Consider the following 15,916-nt stretch of genomic DNA (forward strand, 5'->3'; position numbering starts at 1 on the left):
GGTCACTTGGTGGCCCATGAGGAACCCATGGCCCCAGCAATGGAGCCAACTCCTGCTGTACCCTCATGTATGGGGTCACCTGCTTGATCTCTACCTACACTGAGACATGCCTAATCTTCAGTCTGGAGCCAGGAACTTAGGGCATTGGGGCATGCAGCCTCCCCTCTCTCCCTGCCCAAATTGCTTCTTGCTTTCTGTGAACAGTGCTGCCCCATTTGCATGCTCTCGGTTTCCTATCATACTCACCCTTCCAAGTTATCTCACCCTTCCCTGCCAACACATTAGTTTTGTAGTTTTGCACAAAGGGAAGAGGGACAGTTTAATGTTCAATGGTTTTTATTAAAGAAACTCATATTTTACTACTGAAAAAGATAAATTGAGGCATGATTTGTTCCTGCCTTGTTCTCCCATGTCCAGACAAGGCAGTGTTCAGCTGGGCAGAGCTTTCTTGACCCCATCCCCCTTGCAATGCCCCAAGGAAAAGAGTGGTTCCATCAACACTGCGGATGGTGAAATTGGACAGGAGCAGCTGTGTGTACAGTTATCCCACCCAAAACTGGCATTTGGTTGGTTAGAGTTTCAGCCCCACTGAGCCTTACCCACCCTAGTCCTCCAGGTGCTACCCCATATCCTGGGATCCTAGGGGATAACCTGCCAGGGCTTCCCTGACCAGGCTTCTCTGCTGGTTGGCATACCCTGGGCATGGACGTGTTGCAAAGGCATGCCATGGATTGCATCTGAGCACCATGCTTTGTTGTCATTGCTGCACCTCCTGGGCCTCATGAACTATTTCTCTGCTAACCTCACAGATCTTATGGAGGACACGGGCAGAAGGGATTGAAGTGTAGCAAGTTCTCCTCAGGTGTGTTGCATATACCCAGAGCCCTCCAGTGTGCCATGAGGTGAAGCCATGCTCAATGGTCATGTGGGACCTGCTGAGGCAGTGGTTGAAGTGCTTTTTCCTGCAGTCCAGGTGCCACATGCAAGCCAAGGGAGGAGAGGGTAGGTCTGGTCCCCAATGATAAGGGGTGAGATAAGGACTCCACTAACCTTGATGCTAGGGGCCACAAGGACATACTGTCTGTTCTCTACCAACTGAGGGAGGGTAGAGTTGCAGGCAATGCTTGCCCACTCAAAGATGGGAATTAAGTGGCAAAAGTAGTCCTCAAAATCCCTGCAGCACAATAGAGAATAAGTTTTTGTAGTTGATGAACTCCATGGAGCATTTGGGAAGTCAGAAGCCATGGTTGTGTGCAACACTGATGGTCCACGCACAGCTGGGGAAGGCCATCAAGCAGAAGCTGGTGCTAACCTGGTGTGGGTTACATTGACATTCTACTACTCTATATGAGGGACCAGCTTGACAATGTCCATGTGGTCCAACACCTGCAGAAGATCTGCAGCCACTGCCTGCCATCCCAGGTTCTCAGGACAATGTCACTGCTTGTCTCGTGGGACCTGAAGCACTGTTCAATGATCTGGAGTTTCTCCCACAGCAACTCAGACAATAAGGTATCCAGGAGGGCCTAGTCTTTTGTTATGCAAGTAGTTGGCTGCATCCAGGATGGTCATAGGGTCTGGTAAGTGGCCCGGTGTGGGAGTTCAGGCTTCTGAGTCCTGTCCAGGAAGTAGCTTACTGGCAGGAGCAACTTACAGGTCAATTTCTGACAAGCACATGAAATCCTGCAAAGCCTCCAGCAAGAGTTGTGTAGGGCAATGATGAGGACTTGGTGCAACTCTTGGACCATGGGTTTGCATGACAGGGTCAGGAGTCAATGGCAGGGTGCAGGTACAGAAAATGATATATTTGCAACTAACAAGAGATAGGGGCTACACTCCAGATCTCTTCTCTGGAAGCCTTGGAGAAGGGAGGAAGGGAGAGAGTGTGAGAGGCATTACTGTTGTGAAAGGAGGTGGGAGGGAAGGTGGTCTCCTGTGGTGGCCAACCATTTGGTGCTGCTCTGTATGTTCAGCTGCTTTTTGTCAATCTCTGGCAGCCCAAGGGGCCCCTGGGCTGCAGGTTGTTGCCAGCACAGGCTGTCTGTGTGTCGCCTGCCCTGAAAACTGAATGCTTGTACAGTGCTCTGCTGGTAGGGGTTTCAGCAGCTCAAACAAAACCACACAATTTCACATGGTTTGTGTGAATGCTTCCTTGCACATAAAGTAAACAATTGCCTGACATTTTCTAGCACAGTCTCAAATTTCAGGTTTGTGTCCCGGTATCCCCAGAGACTCCCTGAAACAGGACTTACGTCCTGAATTTGGAGAAATTGGTCCCATATTGCGCCGGGTAGCATCCTGCTGTGCTTGCTGAGAGGACACAGAGCAATACTGCCTGGCACCATGTTCTTGTAATGCTGCACTCAGAACAGTTAGTGCATCTGTTACAGAGCAATGCTGGTGGATGACTGGAGTTTGGTCTCCAGCTGGTCCCACACTCCGTCTCCTTTACTTATCTACCACACCTTGTTGTTAACTGAATCAGAGAGATGACCTCATCCCACAGGGGGAACATAGGTAGGGAAGTAAGGCTAAGCATTACTGTCTCTATCAGCCTTGTCTTTTCTAAATCTGTTTTAGCATCAACTTGCAGTTCCGGAAGTCTGTGAAGAATCCAGGACTATATCCTGGATTTTGCTCCCTGAAGGTCAGCTATGCTATATTTCAGAAGTATGGTAGTACTTGACCCAGAATCTGAGATACTTTCTCTTTTTGACTTAATTCTTAGGAAACATTTGTACTGGCTTCTCTAGAGGTTCTTCTTGAGTGAGCTACTCAGGGTTTGCTGTTTTAAACAGAAAAAGAAAATTAAAACAAAGCATTAATGGGGATACAAAACAATGCACTGAAGACAATACCATGTTTAATTAGCCAATAAATTAATTATACTCTTTAGTTTATATTGCCTGTTTATATTAGCAGAGGGTGATATAGAATAAGGTCAAGGAAATCATTCTATATGCATCCCCAAAGATATCTGATACATCCAATGACAGCATAGCCTTGTTTATTCAAAACGTTTCTGGGACATCAAACCATTTGGATAAACAGGGCTTCAAATAATTGAAAGAGTTATTGTATAAGTAATTCACACCAGAGGGACATAACCTAGATTCAAAGAAGTGAGTTTCAGATCAAAGGGGTGCAGATAAATAGGATTTAACTGAATATGAACAAATGAAATAAACAACCTTTTGATTATTCAAAAATCCAGAGGTGTCCAAACATTTTTCAAAAAGAGATTTTGAAGACTGTCCAAGGCTATTGTATAGTCTAAGCAGTAGAAAACTACATACATCCAGTGGAAACAAAATACCTAAATGGGATCCTGAGGGTTTGGGGGGGGGGGGGGTTTCCCCACATTAACTGGAGTTCTGGTGGAGACTTTCTTTCATCTATTCATAGTCAAATGTGTGAACCTTAACAAGCTGTCACCACTACTCCAGACAAAGTGTTGATTCTTGGAATATTGACACCCTGTAATGAACAGTGTGGATTAGCACCAGTGTGCACAATGAAGTACACAGCCTAACCAGGAATAAATTGGGATCCATATCAATAGGCATGTACACAAATAATAACAACCAGTTTCTCAGCTTTTCCTTTCATTCTGATCTTCACTTCAAAGCAAATATATATGGTCTATCTGCCCATTGTTATAGTTTAGAACTAGATACTACTGAGACTTTAAGGGTACAATATTCAAAAGCTATAGGTTTTCATACCTGTTTGTTTTCCTGTGCCTTGCTGTTAATATGGTGTAGATAACCTGGATACACCTGGATATGCCAATGGCAACGTAGACAAATAATTGGCTATTTACGTGCTGCACAAATACTTCTGGAAATCAAACCCAGAATGTTTCATTTTTAATTTATCTACTACTTTCTTACAGACAATATTTTAAAAGTGGGTGGAAAGACACATTATTAAGGTGTAACGCATTAAAAACAAGGGAGGAGAGAGGGCAGCTTTTAGCTGCTGTTAAATGGCTTTATTTGGATTAAAATCAGAGTTGCTATGCCAATTTACACCAGCTGAGAATCTTGCCAATAGAGGCAATCCCCCTACAGCTGTGCAGCATATGTTAATTAACACTTCCTTGTATCTGAGTGTTAACCCAGCTAGGAAAGGACAGGTCTTTCTCCCTATCGATATTGGCAGTTCTACATTAGAGGTGATGAGTTTACTAGAACACAGTCCTCTAGGTTAAGCAGTTAAAGAAATCTTTCAAGTGCTCCGGAGCCTGTATTTAAACCCTCCTGCTATTTTGGGTTCTGAGTCATAATTTTTGAATGCTTGCATTTGGCACTATTGATGGTTTCAGTGTGTATTAGGTATTGAGTAAAAGCTGTAATAGATTTTTTTTATTTTTTATTTAATGCACAGAGTATAATTCAGGTTTTCTTAGGTTCTGGGACCTGATTCTGGAATGACAGTTGTGCATATCAGGAATTAATTCAGCTCAAGCTGTTATGCGGTAAAAGTAATGCAGTCCACAACAGAATCCACAAGCCTAATGCTAGTCCCATACCCTTGAATCTTGGAGGAGACAATAATGCTGTCCCCTGTCCTTGCTCACAATTCTTGGTGAGCATGATGGGAAGGGAAGGAATAGGGAAGAAAGCAAAGAGCAGGAGGTTATGTGGGAGCAGCACCCATTCCTCCTCACCCCTGTTCAACTGTTGGGTTCAGAAGGAAGTGGGGATTGCATGTGTGATAGCAGATTCCTGTTTGCAGGATCTGCTATACTTCCTTGTCCTGCACACCTGGTTGGAGTAGGCACCTGTGCTAGGTCTGAAGGATTTGAGCAGCAGGGAGGGAAGGGGCAGGAGGCTGGTCCTGGCACAGGAAAGAGCTGCCCTGGCTGGGGCAGTCTCTCCCCATCTCAATCTTTCAGTGTCATTCCACAGGTAGAGGAGAGAAGCCAGAGGGCACAGGTATGGAGAGCAAGGGACAGGCATGGGGCATGCCTGTAGGGGGCAGGAACCAGAAGAAAGAGTTATGGGAGAAATGGTGGACAGCTGTCCGAGAGGCAGAAATAACAGGACACAGCATGGTGATTGGGATGAGCGGCAGCAGTTATTGGAGTACATTTACCAAGAGACAGGGAGGAGGACGGATGCTGGCAGGAGCCTTTTTGGGAAGAAGTCAGGGGGTTGAAGTAGAGCAAATGAGGTGAGTTTGGATACTGGGAACAAGTGAGGGGATTCTTGCAATGGGGAGACTGGTATTTGTGGGTAAGGGGAAGAAAAGGCAGTTTGGGAGTGCCCTGGAAGTGGCACCTGGAAGAGTTTATGGGCAGTAGGAAAACCTAGGGAGAATCCACATGGTGTGATGTGTGGAGAGAAGGAGAGGAGAACCTGGGCTGGGTGGAAAATCAGCATGGTTTCTGAAGGCACTGTGAACAGAGAGAGAGTACCAGGTCAAAATAGTTGCTGGAGTTTAATTTTCTAAGGAGAGAAGAAATTACTTTAGAAGCTCATTGGGTGTTGAATCCAAAAGGACTGGTCTAATGGTGTCTCATTTTTTTTTCACTCCTTCATCGCCCCCCACTTTCCTCTCATCCCCACAAACCAACCACTGAGGCTGTTCTGCAAGTCTTTGGACAATATTGCTCAGTTGGTGCCAAGCCTGTCCTAGGACTGTGCCGCTTTACACAAGTTAACATAGAAGCTGAATGACTCTGTCAATTTTGCCTCTAGAGGTTATGTTGCAACACGGTTAGTTTAAAAAAAAATCAGTCTCCATGAGCTGTGGATGAGGATATAGCTAGTGGGAATCTCTTTTACATGCTCTTCTCTTTACTCTTTCTTCTCTTTGCAGGTTCCCCAAGAGCTTCCTATGTGCTTGAGGAATCCTTGCACACAATGCCTCTGCGTGCAGCCCAGAGAAGGATGTCACAAGCACCAGGTAATTGGGAATGTGATAGGACAGGATTGCACCTACTTATGAAGAGAAAGTAATTATGGAGTTATTTCTTTTTTAGATTTATGTCCTGCCCTATCCAAAAGGCTCAGGGTGGAAATTAGCTAGTAGTGAAAGATATTAGCTTGACAGAGTGCATATAATTGACCTAGAGAAAATAAGGTGCATAAGTGTGTGCCTGCTTTGAAGCATCTGTGTATTCTGGTTGATTTCAGTGGGATTTTTTCCTGTTCCTAAATGCTTAAATACCTGGATGAATTGTCTTTGCAGAATAGACATCATGGGAGACAAAAGTAGTATAAAGCTTTCTGTCTAACGTATACTTAGTGGATGTATCTATATGGGATGCTATGGCGACACAGCATCGGTGGGCACAAACTGTGATGCTGCCACTGCTGCACAGTAGCAATGAGCTACTGCGCAGTAGGGTAGGAAACAACCCGTGTGCCGCAGTAGGACTGCTCAGTACCAACGGTTATTACGCAGTCGCGTGCACATGTAGACGTGCCCAGTGTGTCACAGTCCTAGACTCCACTTGCAGTATTGAGTGGGTAAGTCCAGTTTCTAAGCATATTACAGTAATCCTTGGTGTTTTTGCTGTGACTTCTAATCAAGCTACTAGTTTTGCCTTTTTTTTTTTTTTTGGTCTATACACCCCAGGACTCCAAAGCTATTTGGGGTCATTGAATTTGAAAACCAATCTCCCACTGAGTTCAATTGGAGAAGGATTAGACCCTGTTTTTCATAAGCCATCAGCTCTGAAACAGTCTCCTTGTGGAACAACAGAAAAGGATGTGCTTCCTTTAGAAGCAGCACCCGTAAATCTTACAAGCTTATCATCCAAGATGGATTTCTTTCCTCTTATTTAATACCAGAGCCTTGGAATAACTCGCATGCAGCTTGCAGAGGGCAAACTAGAGTGGCAGCTGCCTAGTGGGGAATAACTTGAGAGGTGGGGGCGGGGGAACCATGGGCATGCAGATGATTATTAAAATAGCACAATAGAGAATGATGTTTGAGTGCTGCCTTATCAACCCTGATACCCATAGGTTTATTGCTCCTGCCTATTGATTAGGATGGTCTGTAGCAGAGGGAGACAGCAACTGCTGCTGCTACTGATGGAAAAGAAAAGGTAATAGGAGGGGAGGAGGAGTGGAAGCTGAGGTGTTGCAGAGGATTGGCTGGTTGCAATGTCACTCAGACCTCCCAGCACCAGCTCTTCCGCTGCTCTAGCTCCAGCTCTCCCTTGAACAGCTCCTGGAGAGAACAAGGCGTGCGGAGCTCAGATCACCAGCACCATGGTCCTTGGGCTTGGATCCTAGATCGCCCCCCACCTCCCCTCCCCTCCCCTTCCCTCCCTACCTTCTTTGAACACTGGTAATAACTGCTCTGTCCATCAGTTTTGCAGACAGACAGATCCCGAGAGAGAGCAAGAAAGAAAAGGAGGAAGAGAAAACCTGCAGCCAAGTGGACTAAAGCAGCAAAGAGGGAGAGAGGGTGCTTTGCTTGCATAGCTGCAAAGTGGGAATTTAAAGACCTGCAAAGAGCAATCCCAGCTCCCCGCCGCACACACATTGCAGAATTACAGAGCCAGGTAGAAATGACATCAACAGGGAAAGAAGGCAGCGGAGCTCAGCATGCCCAGTATGTTGGACCCTACCGTCTGGAGAAAACCCTGGGCAAAGGACAGACAGGTTAGTTCCTTTGCAGCAGCTGCACTAGGGAGAAGATGCTGGAGCGGCTCTTGAGCTGGTGGGGACAGGAGATGGGAGGGTGGGGGTTGTTTCACTCACTTTTGCTGTTGCAGTCGAAATGTTCTTTATAGGAGATTTTTGCCTTGGTGAGCTTTTCTGCTTGCTGATTTTCAAATACGCTGTGTTGCTTTGCCTGTGCATCCCTCCCATGAAGGGGTGTTGTTCTGATGACAGTCAAAGTGCATGCAGAGGAAAAGGGGGATGGTGTCTGCTGTTGGTGAATTTCATGTCAATTACTTCCCTGCCCCACTTCCCTTTCTTTTCTTTTTAATGGCATTAAATTGAAATGAGAGGTGCACAGGGCATAGTGGAGAAGAGGTGGTGATGGTGGTGGTGGTAGCAGCGGGGGAGTCACCAGCAGTATTTCATGACATCATGATTGAAAAGGGTGTAGTCCTTAAGGTGCAGTTGGTGGGGGAAGAATATATATACATATATATAGCACAGTCTGTGGTACTGGCTGCTGTGACTATTTGGAAAATATAGATGGGTAGATTTAGAATTTTTTTGTGTGGTTTAGTCCAATTATTATTATTTTTTATGTAAAGGAAAATGACTGTTGGCAGAATTCGCTGTTGGGTGTTTGGGGCATTTAAAAGCTCCTGGTTGTCCAACTGGCCCCCAGCAGATTTGTCTGAAAGGAACAATGGCCAGATATATTAAAAGGAGGGAATTAGAAGAGAGCAGGTGCTTCTGTCCTACATAACATAATTAGATCCCTTAAAATGCATTCAAGATCTGGACTCGCTGTTGCTTGTATTCACTTCAAGGGCAGGGAGCAGTAATTGGGAAGAAGAATATTTTAAAATAAAAAAGAAAACCCCAAGAGCCTTTCCCATTTTTTTTTTTTTTTAATTTCTTTTTTTAGTACCAGGTGCAATGAGCAAAGGGGCCTGTGGTTTGGTTGGGAGAACCCCAAAAGTGTGTTGATACTCCAGGTTATAATTTGGGGGGGGAAGGGGGAGGGGAGGGAATCAGCCATAGGAGGCTGCTTTGGACTTGTCCCCACTATCATGAACAACACTTAACACTCACAATAAAACATGATGCATTGTGTGTGTGTGTGTATGTTTTAAACCCAGCCGAGCTTTGCCCATCTGTTGTCTAAAGGATTTAATAGGCGTTTCCATCCCCAGCTGCTGCCTCTGCTCTGCCTGCTTCCCCACTGCCCTGCATGGCAGCAGCTCTGCAGTCCGCAATTTTCTTAGGGACACAGTCAAAATCCAGATCTTTCTCTGTAAGAAGCAATGCTCTTCTGAGATGATTGATTATGACCCACCCTCCTCATTCTTTCTCCTCTGGAAAAAACCCCATAGCAACCGTTTGGAGATGTAGATGGGATGAGGATGACATTGTCTTGAAATGAAAGTGACTTTTATTTTTATTCCCTCCCCCCAGATCTTTAAAATGCTGTGACTCTTAAAGGTATACATCTCTCATTGTTTTGGTCCCCACCTTTATGCTTCACTTCGTTGAATGAACCCTTGATCTCTCCAGATGCTTTCTCCATAAAATCTATCCTGATAACAAAATACCCCACCAAAGATTGCAGTGTCTGGGTGGTAATAAAACTGTATTTTATTTCTGCAGTTAATCTATCCCTGGGTACTCTAAGTGATCATAAAACCATCCAAAGGTCTACAAATATATTTTTTTGTCTTTATGCCCATGTCATTCTCAGCCTCTTCCTGTCAGCATCTTATCCCCTCTCTCCCAAAACCTTATATCATGATTGTCTCTTAGATTCCTGAAAATACATCTGTATTAACCTTTTGCCCCCGATCACATAGTCTGATATTATGGTCCTAAAGGGTTATCTGAAGCTTTGGCTATTTTTTTCCTTTGCTAATCTTCCTATCTCCCTCCTAAGTGATTAGTAAGAGGGAGACAGAGATGGAGGCAGAGGGGGAGAAAGCATGCATTTAAGGGTTTGCTCCTGTTGGGCTCTGCAGTTATTTGACTGGCTGGACTAGACTGAAAGTTGCCCTCTGCAATTTTAAACTGTAACAGATCTTTATAGATGAACCTTTGCTGTTTGCACAGCCATGCATGCACCCAAACACTCAATGCCCTGTTTCAGAAGAGGAGGAAGGAGAAATCTTAAAAGTAACTGATGCCAGCCTCTGTCTTCCTTACCATACCCATCCTTGATAAACTGGTATAATGCATTGAAGTGAACCCTGACTTGGTGTTACATGTATATGGCTGGTCATGGGAAACGTGTTACTTGCTCTTCTGGCATTTTCTGTGCTAATCAGGTTTGGGAACATGCAGAATTGAATGGGCAGCCTATGGTGTGTGGCTCCCCACCTCCTCCTGGATTGGGGATGGAAAACCTGCAGCAGTTTAGTGAGGTGACAACACCTCAGTGTGAGGGCCTGATTTGCCCCCTCTCTTCTATGCTAATAAAACTCCCTTGAAGTAGATGGTTAGTGCTGGCCTAAAACTGGAGGGAAACAATGGTAATAATAAACTTGAGGGCAAGACTAGAAGAATTGCGTCTTGTAAAGTTAGGAGGTCAGGGTTTTTGTACGCGTGTGTATTCCCCCTGCTTTCCTGTCTCTCTCTCTCCCTGGTGGTGGGACTTTAAGAGAAAGCTGGGAAAATGTAATGATGGACACAAGGAAAATATGCAGTCCTATTATACAAAGTCCTTTTTCCTTCGTCATTGATCTTTCTGTCACTCACTCTTCTTTTAAGTGAAGGCATCCTTGGTTTGAAAGCTTTTTCAGTTGTGTGGCCCTTCCTTCACTCCTGGTTGTATTACATATTATGCAAACCTCTCGGTAGCTCCTACCTGCCCTTAGTTACAGTGGCTAGTTCTTAAAATCAAAGGAAGAGGGATTGGGAAGGGGGAGGAGGGCACAGTTCATGGCAGGCTTAGAAAGGGTGCCCTGGAAGGGGAATTCCGCGTTCAGCAGAACTTTGAATGAGGGATGTTTCAGCCTCCATGCAACTATAACTGGTTTCCTTCTTGCTAGCTCTGAAAGTGAAGCATTTGCCAACAGGAGCCTGCTGGCGCTGGTAAAGGAGCCCAGAAGCTCCGTGTGTGACATCAGTGGAAGTTGGTGACATCTGGTCGTGGGTGGGCAAAACTGCCATGAAAAAGCGTGCTCAGATCCAGTTCAGAGTGCTGGGTAAGGACCAGGCAGATTTTGATTCAAAATGGGGTAGATTCTGATTCAAAATAGCCCTAAGGAGCCCCCAGTGCTGGGGCATCAAGCTTGCTGAGAATAATGGATGTCACAAAGAGAGGATTAGGGCCTCTTAGTTTGAAAAGCAGGCAAAGAATACGCAGTGAAACAGTGAAAAATGTTGGCGCTCAGATGTCCGATAATACTGCGAGCGAGGCAAGAGCGCAGAGAAGAAATTCTGAGTAACGCAGCATAAGAATGCTATACATGTATAATTGAATTAGAGTGCTGTAGTAAGACAACTGCCCTTTTGTTGTTTGTATTAGGCTGAATTCAAAGTATCTCTGCCATTGTTTCCTGAAACTGGACTAATAGCTCATGGACTCTGTATTTGGAGGGTTTCTCAAAAGTACAAGGAGCACCATATAGTATTCAGAATATTTCATTGTAAAGAAATGTCAGCGTAAGAGAGACGATGACGATGTACACAAGGGTGTATGGGGAGGGGGGGTTAGTTTATGTAAGTTTCATTGAATTACATTGTACTACAGTTAATTATAGGAGGTTTTCATTGTAATTAACAGTAATGAGCAAAAAGGATGTGCCTTGTATAACAATAACACACCACGAGACATTATGCATAGAAAACAAATCAGATGTGGAATAAAAGCACAGATTCAGATTAGAGAGAGGCCTATCCTTGTTTGCCATTAATTCTATATGGAATCAGCTTTTTCTGGATTTTTCACTCTTTTAATACCAGAAATATTTTGGTTCATGTGTTCCTTTTGGCCCCGCTTTCACCCCTGAAACACTGTCCAATAATTCTGATTAACTGTAGCGAATGTTTATTAGTGAAGACAGAGATACGAACTGAAGTATTCCTTGCTAAGTGCTTCAGTATTTCAGTGAACTAAAGACCATTATATATTGACTTGAATACTATTTATATTTGTTTTCCTTTGCTTCAAATGACAGTCCAGTTAAAATTTCCAGAGTGCTTCTTTCTCTGCAGGCACTGCAATATTTTTCCTGGCTCAAAGTCATGTCTTGATCCATGTTTCTTCTTTTTTAAAATATAGATCATAACACTGCCTATCCATTTTGTATCACTCACCCATCTCTGTAATGTTTGGGCCTAATTCTGCAGGCATCCCCTGCACAGAATTTCAGTTGAAGCCAGCGTCAGCTCTGCGTATGGAGAATTTGTGTGACCAGCCTTCTGACTGAAAAACCGTGCTCTGTTGTATATAAATTACAACACATTTGTATGTTTATCAGCTATTAATCACTGTATATTAGCATGCTATTGAGCTACTTAGTGGTAGAATTGTGATCCTGCTGCTTCTTCTGTCGTTGGCTTCCTCCATAATGTCATTATTGTACTTTTATAGATGCTAAAGTCCAGATCCAGAGATGGTGAAAATTAGCACAGCTGCTTTGAATTTGGCTCCTCAGCTATGCTTTCAAGCCAAAGTGGTGGAAATGGTTTGTAGATGCCATTATGCTTGCTCCTCCTCAAATACATCTTTATTTTATTTTATTTTTCAACGCATTCCTAACTTAGCTTTTAGGAGTATGTCTTAGTAGTAGCAGGGCCTTATTTGAATCTGTGCCTCTTTCAGTGACAGCCAGTTAGGACTTCTGATCTGGGAGGGGACTTCTCAGTGGTGGCAGATGACAGAACTGGGAGCAATGGTCTCAAGTTGCAGCAAGCGAAGTTTAAGTTAGGTGTTAGGAAAAACTTTCTTACTAGAAGGGTAGTAAAGCACTGGAACAGTCTAGTTCATGTGAGTTTCCCAGAGGTGGTGGAATCTCCATCCTTGGAGGCTTTTAAGACCTGGCTAGATGAAGCCTTGGCTTTGATGCAGTTGGGGGTGGTCCTTCTTTGAGCAGGGTGTTGGACTAGATGACCTCCTGAGGTCCCATCCAACTCTTTATTTTCTATGATTGTATGATTTTTCCACTGAAAATGGCTAATTTAATTAGCAGTCTCACTATCAGAAGTATAATGTTGGAAATATCAATTGCCTAAGGCATTATCTTCCAAATACGTTTCAGTGAAATGTTGCCAAGATACACTGACATCATAGCCAGTTTATATATGTTTGGATTCTCAGTGTTAACTTGGGAAGGAGGTGGTTATGTGATAAAAGAAGAATACTCACCCCCACCTCCACCCCCCAAAAACCCCAACCCCCCCCCCAAAAACCCCCAGACTGTGTGCCCAGCTTGGGGTGTCTTCTGCTTGACTTTTAGATATGCTTAAGGACTTGTGACCTGAAGGAAATGGGTGCAGCAGTGGCAAGTAGATCTGAAAAACTAGCTTAAGGTATCACAACTGTCAAAAACTGTGAAACTGTAAATGAGGGGTCCTGTTCAGATTTTTGATTTGTAAGTATCATAGCAATGTCCAGATTGCTGAGTTTAGTGAAACAATAAGTGACCCAAGATACCATTTTAGGACCTGACCTTGCAAAGGGCTCCCTGCTGACCCACCTCTATACAATCTGCCTGCACCCAACTGCACAGAACACGTTGCAGAATGGGGGCCTTCCAGTCCAATCTCATTTCCCTAGTAGCAAAACTGCCACTGACTTAAGTGAAAACAGGAGCAGGTTTGTAATGCGGGGCAAAAAAGTTGTGTTTTTAACCAATGCAAGTTATGGAAATCCATGCAGTCAAGCAAATGGGGTTGTCTGACAATTCATATAGTATATCTGAATCTCAGACATCAGCCGGGTCTGTGGGGATGGTGATTCCAGACACAGCGTTTTCACACTGCTGAAACAGTTTCTTACTTTCCATGACTGCTCTAATGGCATTTATCATCAGTACAGTGGAGAAGAGTATATACTGGAATGATAAAGAAGGCTGGAGAAATTAAAAACATTTCTCAATAGAATTTATCTCTAGAGAGAGATTATTTCTGATCTCCAAGCAACTAGCTCCACTGGACAAACCAACTCAGTATTTTAAATGTGTCCCTAGAATTGCTTTTCTAAATTATGGTATGTTTTCCTCACCAGCCAGTGAATGTTCTGGATTCCTCTACTTCCTCAAGCTTTTTTGCAATATATTTTTAAGTCTATTTCATATGGGGTCTTTTATGCGGTGTCTAGTCCTGAGTGCTTTACAGAATTAAATAATAGAGTTGAAACACTGAAGAGTTGAACTGCTATAAATGAACTAATACTAACATTTATAATTTAACTTTTATTATAATAATAATACATTTTGATAATAAATTCACTTTTATAATTAACTGTAAAACATGGGACTGGAAAGTGATAGATGAAAGAGTCAAAATGGTGGTCCAATGAAATTTGAAAGGGCTTGGAAAACTGGAGCTCGATTCAGCACCCATTGACTTCAGTGAAAAGATTCTCTTTGATTTCACAGGGGAGTCCGGGAAGGTCCTAGAGGACGATGCAGTAAGGCCTTTCCGAGGAGTAAAGTTGCAAGGATGCCTCTTGATTCAGCAGCACTGAGAGTATATCATGGGATACAGATAAAGCTAATATTATATGAATTAAAAATGTCTAAGGAAGGTAGAGGAAAGAGAGAGAAAGGAGGTCAACAATACTTGCTCAAGGGATTTAGAAATGAGGGACAGTCTTGATTTGGATCTTAAAACGTGGGTAATCCAGTAGCATTGTTGTGCATGTGGATTTACATTACTTCTCCGTGTGCTTGGTGCTGTAAGTAGCAGATTTTCCACATGTTCGAGAAGTAGGGCTTGATTTAACAGCCAAAATTAGATTAGAAGGAAGCATGACTGGAGGTTTTGGCAGAGATGAGCTCAAGGTACTGGCATACATAGATGCTCTTAGAGCGCTACTCTTTTGCAACAGCTGAGGCACTTTATAGGGATAGGTAAAACGCTTGCTCCCAATGATGTCAGTCAATGCAAGGGATACTTTCAGTTGAATTGCTGTCAGTGGGAACATGGTCAGGCCTGTTATAGATATGTAAGAATACTACAATCCATCAAGAGTCAAAGCTCCATTTTAGAGTTTCCAAGAGGTGTTGTCTTTATTTTATGATTATAAACAACACAAGGATGTAAACAAGGTTAACCAGTGAAAATTATTTTGTTTGTGGTAAAGTACCAGAATCCCTCAGTTCTCGGGTGTTGCACGTGTAATGACAATGCTCTATCATAAGAGGTCCATGCCGATTTGTAGAGTGGGGTGAATAGTTTCTCTCATACAATTTATTCAGTGAACTCTACCTGTCTTCCTCTGTCTGCTACATCCATGACCAGATAGCGATTTTCCTTGAAGTCTTTCCTCATTTCATTTTATTTGGCAGAGACCTATTCTGATTTGTTTTCCTCTCTACAGATCGATCATGCTTAATTGATATTCAAAGGTTTGAGTTGTCCTTTTGGATCCAATTTAATACATGAAGTCGCATAATACTGTTCTGTCGGACATGTGTGCAGGCAATTTCAAGATGAAAATTTGTGCTTGCAAAATTGATACTGTGCACTGGACAGCAAGTTTTAAGATCCCAGAAATGTATACCAGGAAGAGTCAAACAAGCACATGCTTGCAGAAAGAAAAGAAAAGAGGCAGAAATGTGACCAAATTAATTTATGAATTCAAATGATTATTTTTAGGACATCTATTTTAGATTATTCACCCAGCTTTATTGGTTTGTATCATGAACAGTAGCTATGATTTGTACAGGATGATGTAAACAGTTTAATTTTTTTAAGCCCCTTTATATATGAATACTGCTACTGATGAAATTCATAGCTGTACAGAATACCATTCAAGTGCCACTTAATTCCTCAAAATTGTGTTTAAGTGGGATTTAGCTGGAGCACAAGACTTCTTTTGGTTTTGTGCAGAGGGATAAATGTCAGTTGATATACCTAGCTGCAAATATTCTGACATAATATTACTTGTTCCCGTTACTGTAATACCCAGAGGCCCCTTTGCTGAAGTGGAACTGCTCAAGTGGTGTAGAGCCACCTTAGCAACTAAATGATCATTCCTAGATGATGATTATTTCTGTTCATGCAATTGATCCCCAGTTGCCAAAATAGCCTCTTGGCCATTGTTAGTGAGTGTAAATTAAAGTAATCCTGAG

At 43.2% G+C, this 15,916-nt stretch overlaps 1 protein-coding gene across 3 annotated transcripts in view; it reads left to right on the top strand.

Moving 5' to 3' along the window:
* Positions 1-7,215: 7,215 nt before the first annotated feature.
* Positions 7,216-15,916, top strand: part of BRSK2 (BR serine/threonine kinase 2) — a 483,239-nt gene continuing 474,538 nt past the window's right edge. For all 3 annotated transcript variants that reach the window (XM_090032456.1, XM_090032454.1, XM_090032455.1), the window contains exon 1: positions 7,216-7,622. In XM_090032456.1, coding sequence (XP_089888582.1) covers positions 7,529-7,622 — 94 coding nt within the window. In that variant the 5' untranslated portion in view covers positions 7,216-7,528. The remainder of the gene's footprint in view (positions 7,623-15,916) is intronic.

This window comes from Crocodylus siamensis, chromosome 2, assembly GCF_052110815.1.
Source record: "Crocodylus siamensis isolate JL-2025a chromosome 2, ASM5211081v1, whole genome shotgun sequence".
Lineage (NCBI taxonomy): Eukaryota > Metazoa > Chordata > Crocodylia > Crocodylidae > Crocodylus > Crocodylus siamensis.